The 19,314-nt window shown below is 47.0% G+C and overlaps 4 protein-coding genes across 7 annotated transcripts in view; 1 reads left to right on the plus strand and 3 right to left on the minus strand.

Annotated features, from left to right (window-relative positions):
* The window catches only part of tacc2 (transforming, acidic coiled-coil containing protein 2), a 45,594-nt gene extending 39,405 nt beyond the window's left edge, over positions 1–6,189 (minus strand). The window contains exons 1-3 of one of the 3 annotated variants that reach the window (XM_062566470.1): positions 5,046–5,182; positions 3,329–3,419; positions 2,512–2,580 (exon numbers count right to left, since the gene is read on the minus strand). In XM_062566470.1, the coding sequence (XP_062422454.1) occupies positions 2,512–2,580; positions 3,329–3,361 (102 nt within the window). In that variant the 5' untranslated portion in view covers positions 3,362–3,419; positions 5,046–5,182. Of the gene's footprint in view, positions 1–1,286; positions 1,537–2,511; positions 2,581–3,328; positions 3,420–5,045; positions 5,183–6,012 lie in introns of those variants that run through there. The other 2 variants (XM_062566471.1, XM_062566472.1) reach the window with 2 other exon arrangements.
* A 569-nt stretch (positions 6,190–6,758) lies between these two features.
* On the minus strand, positions 6,759–10,901 carry nsmce4a (NSE4 homolog A, SMC5-SMC6 complex component). 2 transcript variants are annotated; one of them, XM_037465629.2, is made up of 11 exons: positions 10,719–10,901; positions 9,678–9,907; positions 9,509–9,589; positions 9,083–9,213; positions 8,824–8,975; positions 8,526–8,625; positions 8,216–8,306; positions 8,040–8,134; positions 7,917–7,965; positions 7,732–7,817; positions 6,759–7,598 (listed from the first exon to the last, which is right to left on the minus strand). In XM_037465629.2, the coding sequence occupies exons 1-11, from the start codon at positions 10,751–10,753 to the stop codon at positions 7,533–7,535; spliced, it is 1,116 nt and encodes a 371-aa protein (XP_037321526.2). In that variant the 5' UTR covers positions 10,754–10,901; the 3' UTR covers positions 6,759–7,532. The 2 variants fall into 2 exon arrangements, with proteins under 2 accessions (XP_037321526.2, XP_062422457.1); XM_062566473.1 differs by lacking the exon at positions 10,719–10,901 and adding an exon at positions 10,071–10,661.
* A 1,160-nt stretch (positions 10,902–12,061) lies between these two features.
* LOC119214137 (coiled-coil domain-containing protein 177) lies at positions 12,062–14,506 on the plus strand. The gene has a single exon (XM_037465627.2). It carries the CDS (start codon positions 12,299–12,301, stop codon positions 13,997–13,999), a length of 1,701 nt encoding a protein of 566 aa, XP_037321524.2. The 5' UTR covers positions 12,062–12,298; the 3' UTR covers positions 14,000–14,506.
* A 177-nt stretch (positions 14,507–14,683) lies between these two features.
* On the minus strand, positions 14,684–18,056 carry LOC119214139 (zinc transporter ZIP9). The gene is made up of 7 exons (XM_037465631.2): positions 17,739–18,056; positions 17,456–17,561; positions 16,655–16,822; positions 16,502–16,570; positions 15,813–15,898; positions 15,573–15,707; positions 14,684–15,482 (listed from the first exon to the last, which is right to left on the minus strand). The coding sequence occupies exons 1-7, from the start codon at positions 17,832–17,834 to the stop codon at positions 15,222–15,224; spliced, it is 921 nt and encodes a 306-aa protein (XP_037321528.2). The 5' UTR covers positions 17,835–18,056; the 3' UTR covers positions 14,684–15,221.
* Between the last annotated feature and the right edge of the window lie 1,258 nt (positions 18,057–19,314).

Here is a 19,314-nt window from a genome sequence, read left to right on the forward strand (position 1 = left end):
CAGCTGTAACGACGCCCTTAAACTCTCACAGAGTCCCCCTTTTTAGCCAATCACAACGAGAGTTGATTTAACGTGCGAGTGCAGAAGAAGAAAAAAACTGATGCTCTGAGCTGAGAATCCTCTGAGATTCAGAATGGAATCTGTTCATTCATTATTTATTAACTCGTAGTAGACAGTATGGCTGCACACAGACGAAGGGGATTGTCATGTCGAGGAATTTATGAATACCTTTATGGAGTTGTAAATTAACTTTTTACTTGCCTTCTCGCTACATTAATATTCCATTGCCGTGGTGAAATAAAAATGAGATGGTCTTCACCTGAGGACACCTCACCTACCAAGTGTGTCCTCTGTGTGACACATTCAGCACAGATTGAGGATCACATACAGGAATTGTGCTTAGACAAACCCAAAAATACAACCTTGACCGCACAAGTCCTTTAATAAAAGATTGTTATAGAATGCTTGCAAATGCTTCCTTTCTCCACACTCTTCACTATGTATGCCATCCATCATCCATATTAGGTTATTTTTAGACATATTCATTTAGACTACTGCAAGCAAACGTTTGGTTTGCAGGGGGGAAAAAGAAAGAACATAAAACAAAAAAGGTGCATGTGAATTACTGTTACGTCATAGGATAATAAAAACACACCTTGAAGACGAGAACATGTGGAGGTTATCAGTAGATGGCTGTATGTTAGCTTGTCTAGGGCTTCCTGTTTTCGACCTTAACTTTCTCACCATGTCCTCCAGAAGAGATAACGTCATAATGTAAACAGATCACGTATATCCACTCAGACCTGCTAAAACAGAATAATAAGCAACAGAGCCAGGTGGCACCGCATATCCAAGTGCACAGCTACTCACAACACCCACTGGCCATTGACTGAAGTGGAAGTGGAAACGGAAAAGCAGAGCCGTTGCGTTAGTTAGCCTGACCCCACACACAGAAAGGCTGCTATTAATTTACCCGCGGGAACAAAACTGAACACGAGCTGAGGTTGCCTGGAAACTGCTTCTTATCCAACAGTCATTCAGTTCTACTCACAGTTAATACGGGCCGCCAGCGCACGTGTGCTGACAGAAATGTAACACATGACAGTTGTAAACAGGGAGGGGCGGGGCTACAGCAGAAACCACGCCCTCACGTGCGCGCTCAAACGCAAATAGACACAGCGTATATATTTCAACACGTCCCCTCTCTCTCTCTCTCTCTCTCTCTCTCTGTTTCTCTCTCTCTCTCTCTGTCTCTCTGTCATGTCCCGTCCCCGTGGAGCACTTACCGGCCGGGGGCTGCTTCGTGACTCTGCGGTGCTCTGCTCCCCTTGTTCCTCGCTCAGTGGACGAGCAGCCTCTGCAGAGCTCTGTGCGTTGTATTGAGCCAGAGGACGACACAAACATCCTCCTCCCCTGTACTGACTCAGCTCACTTCCTCCTCCTTCTCCTCCTCCTCTTCTTTTCCCCCTCTACTGTAAACTCTGTCCACTGGGCCGTCCTTCCATTTCCTCCTCCTCCTCCTCCTTATCCACCTCTGCTCAAGCCTCTCCCCCCCCCCTCCTGTCTCTAGCTACTGTGTCATGTGGCCCGGTGCATTCAGTGACTGGCAGTGCCTCTGCAGGTGAATGCTGGGATTTAGGCCAAGGGTTGGGCCTTCAGTGACCCCCCTGAGAGCGGGTCAGGTTTCACTCAGAGCAGCTTAGGTTACACACACACACACACACACACACAGTGGAACTCAGCATCCGCTATACTGCATGAAGCTGACACTTCATCAAACTTTGACCTCTGGGTGTTGCTAAGGAATCACATTATTTGTACACATGGACCTTCACCTTGCCACTTAATTAGGATCCCCCCGCCCCCACACACACACACACACACACACACGCACACACGATATATGATTTAAACACTGTGTGTTCCTCTTGAACGCTTCTTGGGTAAGAAACATAAAAGACTCAAAATCTGTCATCACACTGAATGTTTATAGCTGTAAGTGATACCTGTGGTTTATCACTGAAAGCTGACTGTCTTTCTTATTTACAAATAAATCAATAAAATAGACAACCAGCTCGCAAAACCAGAAAGGGGCAGTTAGGACACGTTTAGTCACAGAGATTCACGAGCCTCTGGAGGATGCATTTTCCATAGTAATGCATATGTGACATTAATGTCAGAATTAATTCAAATACACCTTGATAATGAGCCTCTCATTCCATATGTATTGCAAAAACAAATGTATCGCCTGAAGGGATACCGACATTAAGTAAAAGGTATAAAGAGTAAATAGAACTCCTTTATTTTTGCACTTCTTTTCTCTATAAGAGACACATCTAATTTTTTCACTCTAATAACATCAAGAGAAAAGGGTTTATTTTAGGGGCACCATTGAGAGCCATAACCAAATTCTGATTGTCTAAGATTACATGTTTATTGTGAAAAGACGCATGACAATATCTACCCCACTTCCACGTTCACTCACTCACACTCACACACACAATGTTATACCTGTAGTGACTCATTTCGATTTTCCTGGGGTGGAAACAGAAGAACATTTTCTGGAGCGCCCTCTTCTGGCTGTAACAGGGAGTGAAAGAGTTCAACTGCAGATTTTCAAGGGGGGCCCTGCATCACAGTTTATAACGATAATCACTGAAAACAGATCACTATTGTTTCTAAGGCAAAAGTAACAATGTTAAGCCTCACTCTGCATTCACCTCTAAAGAGGTTCAGCACATGGTTTGTAAAGTCTGTACCTTATGAGACACATGTTTTCATTAATCCTATTAAGGTAATCCAAAATTCCACGTCTGAAGTCCTGTCACATGTGGAAATTACTGTGTATTTTTTGTGGTTATTTCCGAGTGCAAAAATGCAGCAAAAGCTGATTCATAGAACAAACCAATAGCTCAACGTGCGCATTGGAGGCAATAACGGCCTTTTCAACCATCACGATGGATTTCATCAGCTGCAAGAAAGCAAGCTCAGAAGTGACCTGGGGTGTAGCAGTAAACACAGATGGAATAATCTAATATTTATCTTTACCTCTGCTTTACAAGTTTGGTATACGTCAAGTTTATTCAACCACAAAACGGAGCATGGCATGATATCCAAATGCTTATTAGAAAAGCTTCAATCAAGCACAGGAACGTGCACAGCTCCCTGCTCGTCCCCTGTGTTTTACTGAGGCCAACAGTTAGTGATCATGCGAGCCGGGGTAAGTATCGTTAGTCTTGTTATTGCTACAGTCCGAGGTATGCACAGCATCACGGGGGCAGCGAGTAGCAGTCCCAGCCATCCAGAGCCCGCTCGAGCTCGCGCTTACCAACGCTTCAGTTGTGCTGCCCTCGTTCCCCATGGCTCAGCCGGCTGCAGGGCCACAACTGCCCCAACCGGCAGCCTGTCACGTCCGCTGGCTGAAAGACAACGGCACAGAAGGACCGTCAGAGAGCGACCCCTCCCTGGAGAGGCACAGACCGAAACGGAGGCTCTGAGGTCCCACTGCAGTCACACACTCATGCTGCACAGGATTAGAGGCCTCTGGTAGGAGTTCCACCCAGCGGGGGGGGGGGGGGGGGAACGGTGGAGTGTGGGTCTTGTTTAGGAGATTAGGGACCAGTGATGCAAAACCCCCCTCCGAGACCAAAGGCGTGGGCTCATGCACAGAAGCAGCATCGTCACAGCGTCTTCTAATTAACAAAAAATATTGATTCAAAGGATTACTTTAATGGTGCATTTTCTGTGGCCAGAAGGCCCCCCCTCTGGTGTAGATTCCCTCAAACAAATGGCATTGCATCCCACAATAAAACCACCTTCACGTGTAGCCCGTCACTCTGTGCTTGTGCATGTGACTGAGTGACTGTCGCCTGCTGACACAGTGATTGAGGTTCAGAAAGTTTAATCCTCCAGTGGTAAATAACAGATTGTCTCTTGGCTTCCAGCAGTGTTTAGTCTGTAAATGACTAAGAGGAGCATTTCCAATCTAATTAGTAATCATTACATGAACAGTGTTCTTTTTTTAGAAAGGCCCTGTAGAAATATTTTAAATATTGAAAAGTGGGATAAAAAAAAGCGTATGGCTCTGGACGGATTTTATATCAATTAAAATTAGAATCGCTTTCATAACAGGATCAAATATTCTCTAAAAATTATATGTTTCGGCTCATTTCTTTGTTGTATGAATTTCAGCTTGAATGATGTTTGTGGATTGCTCATAAATGACTGCAGGGACTATGCGTTAGCTCTGTGTATAGTCACTGACCTTAATACGCATAACTTTATAAATAGAAATCTGCCTTGTCCACTGCTGTTAGACTTTATTCCAGTCCTGTGCACAACAAATGCAACAAAGAACGTTTATAAATGAATTCTATAAATAAATAAAAAAGGTACAGCACATTGTCTGTGATTATTCTTTTTAATATCTACCACCTTATTCTGAGGCGCTTCCCCCTGCTTGCTATTTGGGTGAATGAGGTGTAATTTTAGACGCCGAGGTGCCGACGTGTTTCAAGGCTTTTTGGCAGCATAAGAGGCACAGCGGCAAATCATATGATTCCAAAGTTGCCAGGTCTCTCCTTACCGCCCCCCCGGCCTGCCAGTCACTCGGCGTGAGCCACGGTTTGAGCTCTGGGGGTTGGGATGAGCACCGCGTGTCTTTGCTTAGACACCTACAGTATGAGGTTACCGTTTCCTGCCCTGTATGTGACCCCGCTACCGGAACAAGAAAACCAGCAGCAATACCACCAGCAAAAAAAGAAACAAGAGCTAAAATTCACGATGGTATTTCTCGGATAACACTCACACGAAAGCAGTTAAACGCAGTTGACGTTATTTAAAGTGTTGGTTTAAACCAAGTTCTATAACCTGCCCGATTGCACCACATTGGAATCTTCAAACAACATTAAACCAGATGATAAGAAAAGCAAAACAAAGACACACATTTCAACACAATCCTTCACAATCCCGGCTCTTTACCCTGTGTGTCCCTCAAAGGTCGTACGTTGTTGACCAAGCAATCAAATAGTTCAAAGTCTACTCACCGCAGCAAACGACACACGGAGCCGAGCTTTCGACCAACCCAAATCCACTCTGTGTTTACCAACTTATGGCCAATGTTTGTTGCTGTCCTCCACTGGGGAGAAGCCCCGTGGCTATTTTTGTACAAGTGGGAGGAGAAGACGGAGGGTGGACACAGGACGGGGACAGAAGAGGGGACAGGACGGAGGGGAGGAGACCGAACCCGAGCTGCAGTAGCCATGTCAGCTTAGGGTGGCATAGGTTGTGTGTGCATGTTGGGGGGGGGGGGGGGGGGGGGAGCACCTATTTTGACAGCCTCAGGAGGCCTGGCAGTCAGCCTGAGGGGACGCTAGTTCTACAGAAATGCTGTGACCAAAGACGCCGGGGACAGAAGGGTGGGCGAATGCTCTCGTGAGTCCATCCGGCAGGGACCGACGCGTACGCACAACAGGGCAAACACTACAAACACTGCAGGCCTGCTCGAACAGGACGACCAATGGCGACCATAACAAAGCGACCAAGCAAGCGGGACAGGGTTTGGAATCGATTTAGGATCCGGTTTTATCTGCCTCCATCACAGTCCAGCTTCAGAGGCCCCAATCTGGAATAGAGCAGGCGTACAATCATCCCCATAAAAAAACACTGATATGATCAAGTCCATCTCTAACAAGCATACTTTTACTCGCTTCGTCTCGCGTTTCCTCCGGTCGGAAGTGTCAATGGCTTGTCAACACGCCTCCCCTCTCCCTCGAGCACCATCAGCATCCCCCTCTCACTTTTACTCCGCTCCTCCCTTCCTCCCCGTCTTCACAGCTCCTTTTCCTTGCTGACGTCGCCCCTCCTCCCAACGCTTGAGTACACCTGCTCTCTCTCTGCCTCAAGTAAAGACTCCTGACCAGTGGAAGCTACCCGGCCACCTGCTCAGTCGGACGGGCATGGACGCCTCACCGGAGACAGCCTCAGCATCCTCCTCCCTCTCCTCCCGTTTACCTGTCTTCTGGAGATTCCGATGCAGCTCCCCATCTTGTATTCCATGTCCTCCTCGGGTGAAGTGACCCGGGCACTACACGGCTTGCAGAGCACCCTCCTGCAGAACTGCATCGTTATCATTCGAGTCTGAGCATCGCCAGGGAGGGCAGGTCTCTGCTGGAGCGGCTGAGTGAGTGTGTGCACGCCCGTGTGTCCGCACGAGTGTGCGCCTGAGTAAGAAGCGCTCGGCCCTGCATAGCCCGTGGTGCGTCCGTGACATATATTTTCACGCCATCGTTACATAACCACCTAAATTACGTAAGGAATCCAGCATCAGTAGGCTACGTCGTTCCAGCATCGTATGCAGCTCAGCCTCACATCGTATTGCACGGGTGTGACTGAAGCACTGCTTTGGAGGGGAAAAAAATTGCTCAGAGGAAGAGATGGAAAGGCTGCATAAAGGGTGTCTGTCCCTTTAAGAGGCCGGGCAGACGGCACAGAAGATGTTGGCATCTCATTTCGATGAGAAGGCGCGATGATAGCGGTGTGTTAGACCAACTACAGCAGATCAGAGGAGTTCACTCAGACTAAACGGAGAAGGAGGGATTTGTTGTGTTTTTCTCAATTCACACTACCTTTAACTTTATAAAATCAGCAGAAACATGGATCCTGATACTGCTTGTTCCCAAGGTAGCACAAGACTCTTGTTTAAATCATCTGCTTTTTGTTCTCCTTTGGAATAGATAATTACACAATTAAGGGAGGAATAGGAATTAACTTTTATGTTTATTTAAAAACAAGATGAAAATGCTGTCAAATGCTTTGAACATCAGAACTGCACCATACACAAATAGAAAGCTTAGAAACACAACAATCAAAGACGTTTGCCTCCTTGTTCCTGTGAGGCCGAGGCTCCCGGCCCTTTAGGTAGTTCCCTCAAAGATGCTATTAGTTGTGCTCTTTTACAGGCAACTATGCAGCAGTAATACATATTTAAAAAAGGTCCTTTGTATGATATCCAGAAGAACAACATATACATAGTTAGTATGTCAAGCTATATTGCAGTAATGTGTACCTGAGCTTCTCTGTGCTGTTTACATGACCAGCCCACCTTTAGTGGATGTGAGCGTGCACCACTGGTGAGGTCATCTTTATGCAGTAACATCTGACAACACCTTTCCCACCGAAGGTGCCAATGCAGAGCTGCCCCCTCGCCGTTGGCTCGTTAGCTGCTAGCCAGCGGCTCTTAATATCCCTGTCAACACCTTTAATGTACCAGTGATTATCCAAACATTAAAACACAAGATTGCATTTACTTATATACCATAAATCAAAAATAACAGTACCGACTTTTTATTTTTTTTATTTTTTTAAATGGTAAAAAAGTAGAAATTAAAATGTAATTGTGGTCTCAAGACGCTATAATATATGTTTACAAGAGGGACCGTCACTGAAATTTGCCCTTTGAAAATGTAGAACTTTATGCCTTTATTATTTACAAATTAAAAAAAACAAATAAAAACAACATTCTGTATGAGGCGTCACTCATTCTGTGTGTTCGGAGGCTGAATCATTGTGTCTCTGATGTCAAAAGCCTCAATAAGCTCCTGGAGAAAGGGGGGCGGGGAAGGGACATTCAAATTATCAAAGAAGCAAAACAAGGGTATTTTTAAAAGACAATTTGGGCCTTGTATTGTTGGTAAGATTAAGTCATTTCTGTTAAAGCCCAAACCTGCTCACCTTCCACATTTTGGGGCTAATCGAGACGATGCATTGTTTACGGCTGACTGATCCTCCAGCTTCCACCTCTCCCTCCTCTACAGGCGCTGAGACACACAAACAAACAACTCAAACAATTGACCCCAAAACATTTTCTAGTTCGGTTACCTGGTCCCAATCGTACAACAACATGCTAATCTGCTCACCTATACATGGCAATTTGGAATTATCCAAGTACATCCGGGCCAAGCCGTCCTGAAACACAAACAACATTGTGACACCTGCTGATGTCTCAATCTGAACTAACGTAAGTCAGTAAGGCAGCTCACCCGGATTAGAAAAGACGTGTGGAAAATGTTCTCAACTGTCCGAGAAAAGGACTTTGGGTCGATGACGAACTCGTAATACAATATCGGCGATGTTGCTGTGATGAAAACAGAGCAAAATATAATAACAACACAGTAATGTACGAAAGGTTGATCCCTGAGCTCGGCTGTCAACTCACGATCATCTTGGAAATAACTCTTCAGGTATCCCAGGATCCTTTCCACCTCTTTCTCTGTGGCTTCCTGATGCGAGCCTTCCATTCTCTTCAGCTAACAGACGACATTTACGTAATGCAGAAGGTATCAGCAACATCAAAACCCACCCTTGAAGACAATAGACAGACTTTTTCACTGACTAAAGTGACGACAGAACAAAGTCAGTCTCGCTTGGCAGCCGCTTTGCTGAGTTTCACTAAATAACTACGCTGCTAGGCGGACAAATGATTGATTTATCAATAAACCGATAAATGTCGGTGTACGTTCAGGCACCTGCGTCGGCATGATCCTTTTTGCCTCCTTGGTAGAGGCCTTCTTTTGCCGTTCTATCCTTTGCTTTGGAGGAGGCGGCTCTGCATGGAACGAACCCATCCTGATGAAAAAATTACAAAAACAGAAAGCAGTGCCATTGGGAAAATGCAAGATTAACCTATGAATGAAACCACTAATAAATATATTCAACTTCCAAGTAGGTTCAGCACAAGTTTTACATATTTAAGTTTGCAATTTGATAACAATCTGTCCTGGTGGGTGCTTGTTGGCATAGTTGTACCAGCGCTGAGGAGCTTACATGTAGTGGAAGGAGGGTGCTGCCCTGACACAGCTCTCTGCTCTCCTGGCCACCCGGTGCCAAGCATCCTGGGGCAGGTAGCCATCAACTGCACCTCCGTTCTGCTGGTCGTCCTCCCCGTCCTCCAGTCGGTTGAGACCCATGAAGGACAGCTGTCGGAGAGGAGGGGAGATCACCACATGACCACTTCCACTGTCGACATGTGTCCATGTCGGCAGTTTTAATAGTATAACATAGTATCGACACTAAAACCACTCACAAGATGCTCGGCAAAAGCCGCGGAATCGAAGGCAGTGCCCTCGGCGAACAGCTGGCTGGCTTTCTCCTTTCCCAGATCCGTGGCCACAACCAGGAGCTGCGCGTCCAGAGCCGCTTCCCTCGCCTGCCGTACTGCCAGGGAGAGAGAAAGTGAACAACAAGGGACTCGGATTGCTGACTCGAGTATCAACTATTATCCTGCACTTCGAATTCCTCATTTCATGTTATCGTTGTAAGAAGGCAACTCAAGAGTCACCAGTTAACTGAACGGGAATGCATTTGGGAACACGATCAGGCCAAGGTGGAACCTCTGGGGCATCATTTATATCAGCAAAAATAAAAAAAATTCTCTGATTGAAAAATGACTATTCCCAGTCACAGGATTGCCGCCTTAATTGCACATTTATGAGGTTATAATTCCACCTACCATCTTTAAAAAGTTTGTTAGCCTCTTCTAAAACTTCTGTGAGCTTGTTGTTGGAGGGTCTCAGCATATCTTCTCGATTCTCTAGAGGCAAAACACACAGGAAGCAGATGCATCAAAGACGCGTCGACGACGCTGAACGTGCCCTCGTCTGCGGGTCAGCCTCACTCACGTTGCACCGAGTTGATGAGGTCCCGGTACTTGCTCCGGATCTCCCTCCGGAGCCCCGGGTCATTGTCGTCCCCTTGCAGGTCGTCTGTGCCGAAGTTACAGTCAGAATCGTCCCCTTCACTCTGCCGTTTTTCCCTTTGCCTGCGGCCCGCGGGGCCATTCTGCCGGGGAGGGTCGTCGCCGCCGGCTTTGGCCCGCTTCATCTTCGGCGTGGGTCGGTGCGCGGACGAGCTGCGTGTCGGAGGACAAACGCGTGAACGTTAAACGCAACCAGGCCGGCACCGCGCCAAACCAAGTGCGCTTTGGGGTTGTGAACGTTATAGATTGGCTTAACGTTGGTTAACTTCCACTTCGGCCACGACAGTTTGAATTGTTTTGCGTAATGTATACCCACCAGAACCCGTTGTCCTAAAGTTTAGCCAAAGACGTTGGGGAAAGTCAAGACATAAATCCGCTACTATATCCGGTTAGGGAGGAGGCTGGGCTTATCGCTTCGTATGTGCACTTTATGTGTTAAATTACATGAAGTGGCCCACGACGGTGGCGAAAAACGTCATGCACTCGAATCTCTGATGTTGTTCTGCAAAGCACTAACGTTAAATTTGAACTAACCGTAGCTAACGGTTAACTACTTTAGGATAACATTACGTCACGTTGTAACGTCACGTCGTAGCTCTGCCACCACTGCTGCTATTGCACCTCGGTTGATTCCTTGTTGACAAACACACCAAAGGAGCCCAACTACGTGTTCAAACCATGTTCGGCTACCATCCAAACCAAAGGGAACTTTCTTCCGCGGAAACGTAATGTTAAATCCGGAAAAGCTAGACACGTTACCATTTCGATACAACAGGGCGCCTTTGGTTTTAGCAAACGCTAGCTGACGTTAGCTAGCCAAACCATTTGTATTAATAACGCAGCTGCACCTTAGTACAGGTTTTGCTCATGTCGCAGCCTAGCTCACACTTAAATTAAACGTATAGCGTGCGTTGCTTATTCCTAAACGAGGCCTATGCATCAACTTCTGAAGATAACACTTTACCCGGGTATGAGGCAGGACGCGTTCCTGATGCGCATTAGCAGCGCAGACGAAGACGAAGCTCGTTTCGTGTTGGTACTTCCTTATCTGAGAGAGGAAACAAGATGCAACCTGATGATAATAATATTAGTGGTAATGGTCATGAACACTGAGCTACTCCCTACTACCAAAAAGTTACACAAAGAAAATGCATACATCGATATATTAAAATGTATGTGAACTTCGATTATTAAAATCAAATGAACTATGACTGGAATATGAAAAAACAAGAAATAGATAAAATGACACCTGCCGGGTGAATATCGCCGTCTCATTGCCACGTTTAAAGATGAACAGAAATGATCAAACACTACTTAGAGGTGGCAGCCCAGAAACCACAAGATGAAGTTTGTTTGTAAACATTCCAAATGTTATTTATAAATACTGTGTAGTCATCAAACCATTAGTCTCTACACCTCTAACGTATAAAAAAAGCTTTCAAGTCAGAGCTGTCATTTGACATTCTTTAAATTCCTGCAGCATTGCCATACAATCATTAGAGATAATGCTATTCTGCCTAATAATGATTGATGAATAACTGCACAGTAATCGTAAATACCCTCATCCTTTGTTGGGCGGGTAAACACAGCGCGGGTCATCCGGGGACTTCTCATCGGCAGGGGGCGCGCTAAGGACTTTTGTATGGAATGCCGTTTTATTCAAAATTAAATAAATGAATAAATACAAAATAAATTATTTGAAATACATCGTGAAAGAAATAAATGAGGCAATAAATACATAAATATTAAATAAATTTAATCATTTCATGGTACTTTTATTTCAGAAGTACACATTTATTTATTTCATGGTACTTTTTTTTCATAATGGCACTTTTATTTCAAATTCATATTTCATTTATTTATGTATTTATTCATTTATTTAGTTTTGAATAAAACGGCATTCCATACTTTTGGCGTCTGAAGCGAGAAAGACTTTATTTAAGGCTTTGTTTTGTTGTCATGGTAACGAGAAGCGTCTTCAACTGCTACCGGATGGTTAAAGTTCTTAGTTTTGTTGTTGTTTTTAATTAATTTGAATGTATTTATGTGGTTGAAATGCTTACAAAATGTTATTAAAAAGTAAAGGCTTTCAAAAATATTAGTTTAGCTTGTATATATTATTCTTTTTGTAGTATTTTATGATTTAACGTGATTTGACTTTGGTTTTATGCTTCCCGTTATATCCCATTATATCGCCTTGTTCTCCTATCTAAAGACAAAATCCAGTGTTTTCTAACTGGAATATTGGACGCCCAACTAAATGTAGGAAAGCAAGTCAAAGTATTTATGTCAGCCAGCAACAATACTAACTAACGTTACAATTTAACGTTTTCTCGCATTTGCGTAAATAAAGCTCTTTAAACAGTGAGAGGAAAATCCCCAATCTGTCTGAGACAGTCACCTCGTCTCCTGCTAATCCCTCCGTGACCTCTGTGTGCTGGGAAAAAAACACCCACCGCACGCGCATACAAAGGTGATCCCGCGGTACCGAACGCGAGGTCGAACGCACCCAAATCGGCATCGCGGTACCTCCGTCGCTCCCCAATGGGCGACCCGAGGTCCTCGTCCCGCCGTCCTCGCCTGGACCCGAGCGACTTCGATTCGGCCGAAGCCGAGAGCAGTCGGTTCGTGTTGACGAGTCCCCGCTCGCTGGAGTCCTGCAAGCGACTTGGGGTCAAACCCGTGAAACTTCTGATCAAATCGCTGAACGAGTTCATCGCCGAGCGCTGTGACGCGCCCGTCGGGGCGATGACGGTCCTGCACGAATCCTACGAAAGGGAGAGATTGAGGCGTTTACCAATGTGCCGAGTGGAGAGGCAGAGGATTATCCGGGCGGCGGCGGGGGGCAGGTGGCCGGGAAGCAACAAAGTGTCCGGCCTGGAAGTGTCGCCTGACGCCAAACCGAAGGGTCACGCCGGGGACAGGGAGACGGCGGGGACCGTGACGTACGCGGACCTGTGCATTAGGGGGGCACCTGCAAGCAGGTCCTCCTGCTCTCACAGAGACAGGAGCACAGTGTGCAGCTTCAGCCAGGGACACTCCGGACACACCCCGGCTACCGAGATGACCGTGGACCAGCTCGCCAGGGACATTCAAAAGGAGATGTGCGTCACCGTGTCGGAGAGAGACCGCAAGATTGCGGCTCTCATGTTGGTGAGGCACCAGGAGGAGCAGACTTGCCTGAAGCTCCGTCAGCAGGAGGAACAGGCGCGTCAGGAGGCCCGCAGGCACGAGGAGGCCCTTCGCGCCGAGGCCGACAGGGACAGGGGGGAGAAACTGAGGCAGCGTATGCGCCGCTGGCACGAGGAGCTGGAGGCCCGCCGGAGGCTGAGAGAGCGGCGGGAGGAAGAAAAAGCTGAACAACTTGAGCTGGAGGCGCTGCTGCACGAAGACCGCTGGGGGAGGTGGAGGGGCGAGGTGGAGGGACAACGCCGAGAGAAGTTGGAGGCTGCGCGGAGAGAGGCGGGGGCCCGCAAGCGCTTGCAGGAGAAGCTGCTGAGAGAAAAAGAGGAGGCGGAGAGGAGGGAGCGAGAGAGGGACGGACAGGTGGCGGCGGAGAAGCAGCAGAGGGCCAGGAGGAGCAAAGTGTCCCGGGAGAAGGATGAAAGGAGGAGGCTGCGGGAGGGCAACCGCGTGGAGCTGCTGCGTCACATCCTGCTCAAGCAACAGGTGGAGCAACAGGTGGCGGAGGAGGAGGCCCAGGCGAGGGGCGCACTCGACAAGAAGCTGCGACGCGCCCGAGAAACACGCAGCCTGGCCGCTGAGGCGCGGAGGAGGGCGCTGCAGGAGCGGGCGGCCCGGGAGGAGGAGCGGGCTCGGAGAGCCCAGCAGAGGGCCCAGCTGCAGGGCCACCGGCAGCTGGCGCACAAACAGATCCTCGTCGAACTGAGCCGGCGGCGCTGCGAGAGAGCCGCCGGGAACGCGTCGGCCCAGCGGAGGCGCAGAGCTCAGGAGGCGGGTCAGCACAACAGACGCAGGAGCCTGCGCCACCAGAGGCTGAGGGAGGAGAGACAAAGGGAGGAGGCGGCCGAGAGGATGGTGCGGGAGAGGTGCATCTTCGTGAAGGACTGGAGGAGGGAGAGACTGCGCAGCCAGAGGGAGGTGATACAGGAGGAGGCGCACAGGCTGGCCCGGGCCTCCTTTCACTTGAGGGACCGAGTGCGACAGCAGACGCGAGCGCGGACCTTCGATCAGATGGCTCTGGAGGCTCAGCTCACTGCCTCCATCAACTCCATGAAACTATGAAGGGAGTGATCGACTCCCATCCACAGCTCCACCTCTTATAGAGTAAACCAAAGCTGGGGTTTTGGTGGAGTAAAGACTCACAAAGCCACGGTCTCTGTTTTTATGATGCAGAGTGTAATATTGTATCATATTTTCAATCACAAGTTGCTGAAATGTATCTTTATAAAGAGTTTGGGATGAAGTCCCTGTCCGACTGACACCGGCCTCTCATTGGCTCATCCTGATATTCTTTACCCTTGGAGCCAATGCTTTGTGAGCACAAAGCACACTGTGATCCACCGTCACACACCAGTAATTATGCAGGGAAGCTAACGATAGAATGCAGTTTTCTCTTCTAAAGAAAGTTGAGCAGTGCTGGTGAAGCGTCCCCGTCACAGAATCAAGGGTTCACTTGTATCCTGGAAAAGTTTGAATTTAGATAGTGAACAGTTAAGAAATACTTTCGGAAGGTTGAATTCGAGATAAGCTACTGCGCTCTGAATGAGGCAGACTATTGTTTGGTTTTCTTTGCTCCTGTGTCCTATCATATCCCCCTAGAAGCACTTTCAAAAAATGGCTTTAATCAAAGTAGGGCAAATAAAGCAAAGCGTTATGAACTCAAGTGGAACAATGTTTGTTGGAGATTAGAAGTGTCATCACCTCATTTCAAATGTGTCACTTCAAAATATAGTATTTACAACATAACAGTGTTGAGTATTTAATGAATACATTTTTTTAAAAGCCTTTTATTTTTATAGCTGTGAAACAGCAAAGAAAAAAAAGTTGCGCGAACCAAAACTCACATCCAACAAGTTTTGGCAGTTGTACAGATTTAAAAAAAAAAAAAAAAAAAAAACTTTGACATGTAAGAAAGATTTGAGTGGTCATTTGTACCCGCCTACATTAACCGCCTTAAAGTTTTGCTGACAGAAGTTGAAAGAAGTTCTCTAACAGTATCAGATTCTTTCATTATTCCAAATGTATCAGGTCACTGGCATCACACCACTGAACACGGCGTTCAGGTCCACACAGTAAAAAGGGTAATGAGAAGGCTTACTGACTTCAGACATAGCAACAAAGGATACCCTTATTGTGATTCTTGGAAGGGATACCCATTCTCTCACAATGCGGTCAGATTCGTTGCACCCATATCGATACTCAAACTACCGCTAGCCCTATTGAAACTGAAACACAGCATGCCAAGTGGAGTAACTCTTCCCAGTGAGACCCAGGCGCTTTCTTCTCAGTCGTCATGCAGCCCGAGAGCCAGCAGCATCGGGAGCCCGACCCCGAGGATCAGTGTGAGGCTCTCCAGGAGCCCCAGGTGCTGCCGATGGTGGCCCTCGATTACAGGCTGCAGCTGGACTTCAGTGGGGCGTCGGCCCGTCCTGCCGCTGCTGACCTCGGGGAGAACGTGCACCGTGGCCACATAGAGGAAAGTACCAGCGGAGAAGAGCATTCCCACTCCTGTCGAGGTGAGCTGGCTCTGAGATGAACTGCCGGACTGTGGACACAAACCCCTCAAAGTAAAAGCACTAAAAAACAGCTGGAACTCTGTAGTAAGAGACAAGATGACCGATGTCTTCCCTCTTACCGCATGTAATATGAAGTAGGTCGGGACGGCGATTATGGGTGCTGCTGCTGAAAAGGCGAGTAAATGCCCCTGAATGTACTTCCTATCCAGGCCTGCGTGCATCAGAAAGGAGACCAAGCCAAAAGCCGCAGGCGCCTGCAGGAGATGAGACACATGCACTCATTATTATCACTTGAGTTATACGTTGTCTGGTGGTAGCCCATCTATTTGCCAATGCGATGTTCTGTACGGGAAGCTCACCTTGTGTAGGATCACAGCTAGAAACACTATAACCTGCACTGTTACTTCACCCGTAGCCACAGCTGCTCCCACAGCAAATCCATCAGCTACACCACACAAGAAAGAAAAAATGGTATTGATGGGTGTCAACAGTCTTGACAAACATTACACAATACCACTAGATGAGTGTTACGGCCAGATATTGTAAAAGACTGAAATTAACTGAAAGAGTTTATTCAATCTTTTACAATATCTGTAACTAAACAAAGTCAACAAAGTCTAGGTTCAAACAAAAGGGAAAATCATAGTCCAAATGGGGGGAGAGAAAAGGTTGGTATGCATTGGATAAGACAACAAAGGTAGGCCAAAGTGACGTCTCCAGAGGCAGTCGCTCCCCTGGAGGAAGAGGCGGGGCTGTTGAGAGGGGAAACCAGAGTTTTATCACCTCCACAATCAAAAGGTAATATGGGAGCAGGGGTGTGCGATCTCTCACGCCCTCCCTGGAAGACACCGCCACCAGCAGGCAAGCAGGTGAAGGGCGGGGTCGTAACAATGAGTCTGGTGTGATATTTCTTCTTTGCCCAAGGCTGTGCTGCAAACTCAAACAGCAAAGGGATCACATGCTGAGTCACACGACACTCCAGCGCTTTGTGGCCCGGATTCCTTGGAAAAAAGGGTTTGCAGCAGCAGAGTGGATCCTCCACACGTACCTGCAGCATGGATGACCAGCCCCAACGTGGCCGTGACGCCGACGGCGTTGGGCATGCGAGTTGTTCGGTCTGAAATGAGACGTCGCACACGTTGAGGGGATAAATAGAAAAGATGTGTTATGGATACGCAGCAAAATGAAGGTGGAAACTTGCCGCGTATGGAGAGGAAACTTCCGATCTGATCCACTACAAACATGAAGGTGAAGCCGAAGGTTAAAGCCCCTCCAATGAGAAACTGAGGTGAGAGGCCTTTCTCCTTGGAGCTGCTATTATTATTTTTCTCACTGGCATTCAGACCGGAGGACACATCAGAGGAAGATGCTGCAGAGAGAAGACAAAGGACGGGATGGAGCTTTTGATCAAATCAGCATGAATTACAACAAGGGAGGAGAGCAGGTAGACCGCTGAAGCCCGCTTTCATCATCGCTCTTCTCAACGGGTTGGAAACAAAAGGCGGCATGGGGTTAACTGTGATCAGTTGGCAAGGCAACCAAGAAAAAAAAGAAGAAGGGGCTTGCTCATACAAATACAGGACAATCAAGTTGGCTCAATACAGCTGCAATCAAAATCATTCAACCTCCATTGCGAATTATCTTTTTGTTATTTTGAAAAAAAAAAAATTCTCAGTGGTTTGCAATAAACAAAATTACACAAGCAAGTCCTTCTGAAGGTGTTTTGTCACTCAAAGGATTTTGTTGGGAGCGGCGGATGGCTTCCCCTCTCTCTGCCAGGTAGTGTAGCCACTGTTTCATCCACTTTTAATAAGTAAACTATGATTCCAACTGAATGGGACACACTGTGCTTTTGCTGTGTTTTTGTATCCTTTTTCTCGTTTGGGCAAGTTAACGAGTTTTTCAAGTTTTTCGCTTGACTTCTAACATCCAATCAAACATCAGTATACAAACGCCTTCACAGTGCAGGTATCAAACGGCCCTGGTCTAATGAGCAGCTCACCTCTCCATGACTCCTCCAGTAGGCCGACTCCCTCCGGGATGGTGATGGCCAGTGCGGTCCCACACAAGAGCCCTGCCCCGAGGATGGAGACAAACAGCAGGCTTTTCTGAGGATTGACACGTGATTCCAGCTGATCAGTGGGATTGTTTCCAAAGGGAGTTCATTTCACGGACACGGCAGCAAGAGGGCACATTCTCATATTTCCACACAAAAAAAATATATAGTTACAGTTGCTCGTTCGCGAGAGCGTAAAAAAAAACAAAAGCAGGAAATAAAAACTTACCTCAGAGAGTTTGAACAAGAGAGGGATGAATCCGAGTACAAAACAGCCCACAAACATCGCAACCGATATAAAAGTCACAGTCAACCCCCCGTCCATGACGGCGGCTCCTTGGCTCACACGCCGGGGATTCAATGTGACAATCGATGCAACATGCTGGCGGCGGATCGATCCGTGGGTTCACGCGGGGTCGCTGGATTCCGCCCGTTGAAAACCCCACAGTGACAGACTTTTCCACGTCGCTCGTGGGTCACGCTCCGTGCGCCTGTGCTGCACAGCAGCGCGATCCTCTCAAGCTGCGCCCACGGAGCACTGCAAGCCCCGCCCACATCCCCCTCCGCTCCGACACCACGGATTCAATGTTTGACTCGTCCACGTGGTTCACGACGCGAGGGTTTGGGGGGGGGGGGGCAAAACACGTCGGAAGGTAAATCTGAGAACAAGAAAACGAAAAATTTTTGTTTGGTCAACTTCTAAAGAATTATTTGAAACGTTTACCTCTTCGGGTGTCAGGCTTAAAAATACAGTATTAGAATATGTAGGAGCCAGTTGTGTTTATTGTTGACATGATATTTAGTTTGGTATGTATTTATATTGGTATTTTGGTGGCTGTGTGTATAAGGTGACAGGAAGTGGAGGGGGGAGCACACACAGTTCTCACTTAATGTAATGGCCATCCTTTAGCCTTATTTCCAACCGATGTGTCTCTGCCATCGTGCACCAGTGAACCAGACTACAGAGCCAGACCACAATCAACCGCTATGTTCATCCGTTTGTACTACTGCAATTAACCAAAAACCTCAACTACAATAACTGCAGCAAATTCTTTGTGTGTCTGCGTAACACCTTAACTCCATCCTGTCCATGATGGCAGAGGAACATTAGCTGGAAATAAGGCTAAAGGTAAAGCATTACAGAACATATGATGAAAGGCTTATCCACCACAATATAATTCATATGCCATTTCTTAGTCATTTTCGAGCATGACCAATAAAACCAGACACCCTGCATGGTGGATTTTGAAACAGCTGTCTATAAAACCCTTTTGACCCACAATGCATTGCAAAAAGAAGCTCACAGCTCAAAAAAAAGAAAATTGACCATTAACTGAATGGTGGTGACAATTTTGGTAAGGTTCCCAGCCAGTGACACATCATGGCGTCAATCAAATGCTGACGTGTATCTTTTTATCAACATCAAAATGAGTTCAATTTGTTTGTTTTGCATTACACTAAAAGTATATCCTGTATGGAGATTTGAACACAGCTACTGTTTCAGAAGTCACGAGGCCGCTGTCTAACAACTCGTTCTTGTGTTGCTGGACCTCTGTGCTGCGTTCGACACAATTGATCATTGCATTCTTTTGCAGAGACTAGATTGCTGATGAAGGAACCGCACCCTGTTGGTTTGAGTTGTATTTATTGGATCAATCCCAGTTCATATCTTGAAACGGTTCTATGCTTGGATCAATTTTATTTACCAGGCGATGTTATCAGAAAACAATGCATAAACTTTCATTGTTACGCAGACGATAATTGTATCTATCGATCAAGCCAGAGGAGACCGGCCAGCTTGTTAG

The sequence above is a fragment of the Pungitius pungitius genome, chromosome 13 (genome assembly GCF_949316345.1).
Source record: "Pungitius pungitius chromosome 13, fPunPun2.1, whole genome shotgun sequence".
Taxonomy (NCBI): domain Eukaryota; kingdom Metazoa; phylum Chordata; class Actinopteri; order Perciformes; family Gasterosteidae; genus Pungitius; species Pungitius pungitius.